The sequence below is a fragment of the Camelina sativa genome, chromosome 14 (genome assembly GCF_000633955.1).
Source record: "Camelina sativa cultivar DH55 chromosome 14, Cs, whole genome shotgun sequence".
In the NCBI taxonomy this organism is placed as follows: Eukaryota; Viridiplantae; Streptophyta; class Magnoliopsida; order Brassicales; family Brassicaceae; genus Camelina; species Camelina sativa.
The window spans coordinates 2132290-2133541 of NC_025698.1; the positions used below are offsets into that span (position 1 = coordinate 2132290).

Sequence of the window (1252 nt, forward strand, 5' to 3'; positions counted from 1 at the left end):
AAAAAAAAAGTCGACAATGAAGTTAATCAAAACCGACAGAATTGAAGTGATGTTTGTTAATACCTTGGTCGACGTGGTCTCTGGATTGTGCTTCGTTAATTCATCGATTAGATGATCAGTTAGGATCAAATCTTCATTGGGGTTATATTCGTTTAATACTGCCTCGTCGCCATCAAAACCGTTCAGAAAAACATTTTCTATATCTTCTTTCGTTTCGTAGCCATTGAAGCCTGAGTATGAACTATCCTGCGTAAAGTGACACAGAAGAAACATTGCATGAATAGAGCTAAACAAACATATAAATTAAATAAATCATCATAATCATATGAGAACCCTCTTTCAAAAAAGACAACAAAATTGTTAGTGTATACTACCTTAGGAATGTCCAAACAACCGGGCCGAAGCATCGGCACTTGTTGATCACTATAACTATTCCTTGTATAATTTTCATTTCTTTGAAAGATTTCAAAAGATGAGGACGAGTCCTCGTTAAAGAGAGGTAAGGAACCATGGGACAATGGCCAATTGCGATCAACAAAAGAAGATGAACAAGACGAGGAAGAGGAATCAAAATCAAGACAATTATATGCCGAATTATAATTAGAACCGTTTTGAAGAAGAAAAAAACGTGAGAAGATATTAGGGTTTAAAACGCATGTTTGGCATAGGCTCAACCCTTTATCAAGGCACTGGACAACCGCGGTCTCAGAAACGCAATTGTTACACAATGGAATCCGCGACTTATCGTGATTTTCCACAGTCTCATAGTGTAACTTCCAGTCACATTGAAGACAAAGCCTAGCCAAATGATCGCACAGTGGTGATCCCATATTTGCACTTAATTAAAAAAAAAAAAAAAAAAAAAAAGGATACGAACAGTATGAGATTTTGAGATCTCTAAGTTTGAAAGAAACACATTATAGTTTTGAGATCTACTATATAGCTTCTGTTTCTTAATTTATACTAAAGGTTACTGTTACACGTGGTAAATAATGATGTCATATGGTATGAATGCATATTCATCGGGATGTTCAGTTTGCATGCTAGGGTTTTTGGATGCAGATAGGATAAATAAATGAAAATTTTTTTTTGTATGTGACGGAAAAAGCGAATCCATCTGCGAATATTTCGATTTTTCAAGTTTAGAATTTAATTATAATAAGATTTGTTAGAAAGATCTATAATTTTCGAGTCTAACTATAGTTAATCCGGTTTTTTTTTTTCACCTCATATAATTAATCAGTTTTGAATC

At 34.0% G+C, this 1252-nt stretch overlaps 1 protein-coding gene across 1 annotated transcript in view; it reads right to left on the reverse strand.

Moving 5' to 3' along the window:
• The window catches only part of LOC104739062 (zinc finger protein CONSTANS-LIKE 12-like), a 1367-nt gene extending 537 nt beyond the window's left edge, over positions 1 to 830 (reverse strand). Inside the window, exons 1-2 of the mRNA XM_019235413.1 lie at positions 375 to 830; positions 38 to 246 (exon numbers count right to left, since the gene is read on the reverse strand). Coding sequence (XP_019090958.1) covers positions 38 to 246; positions 375 to 830 — 665 coding nt within the window. The remainder of the gene's footprint in view (positions 1 to 37; positions 247 to 374) is intronic.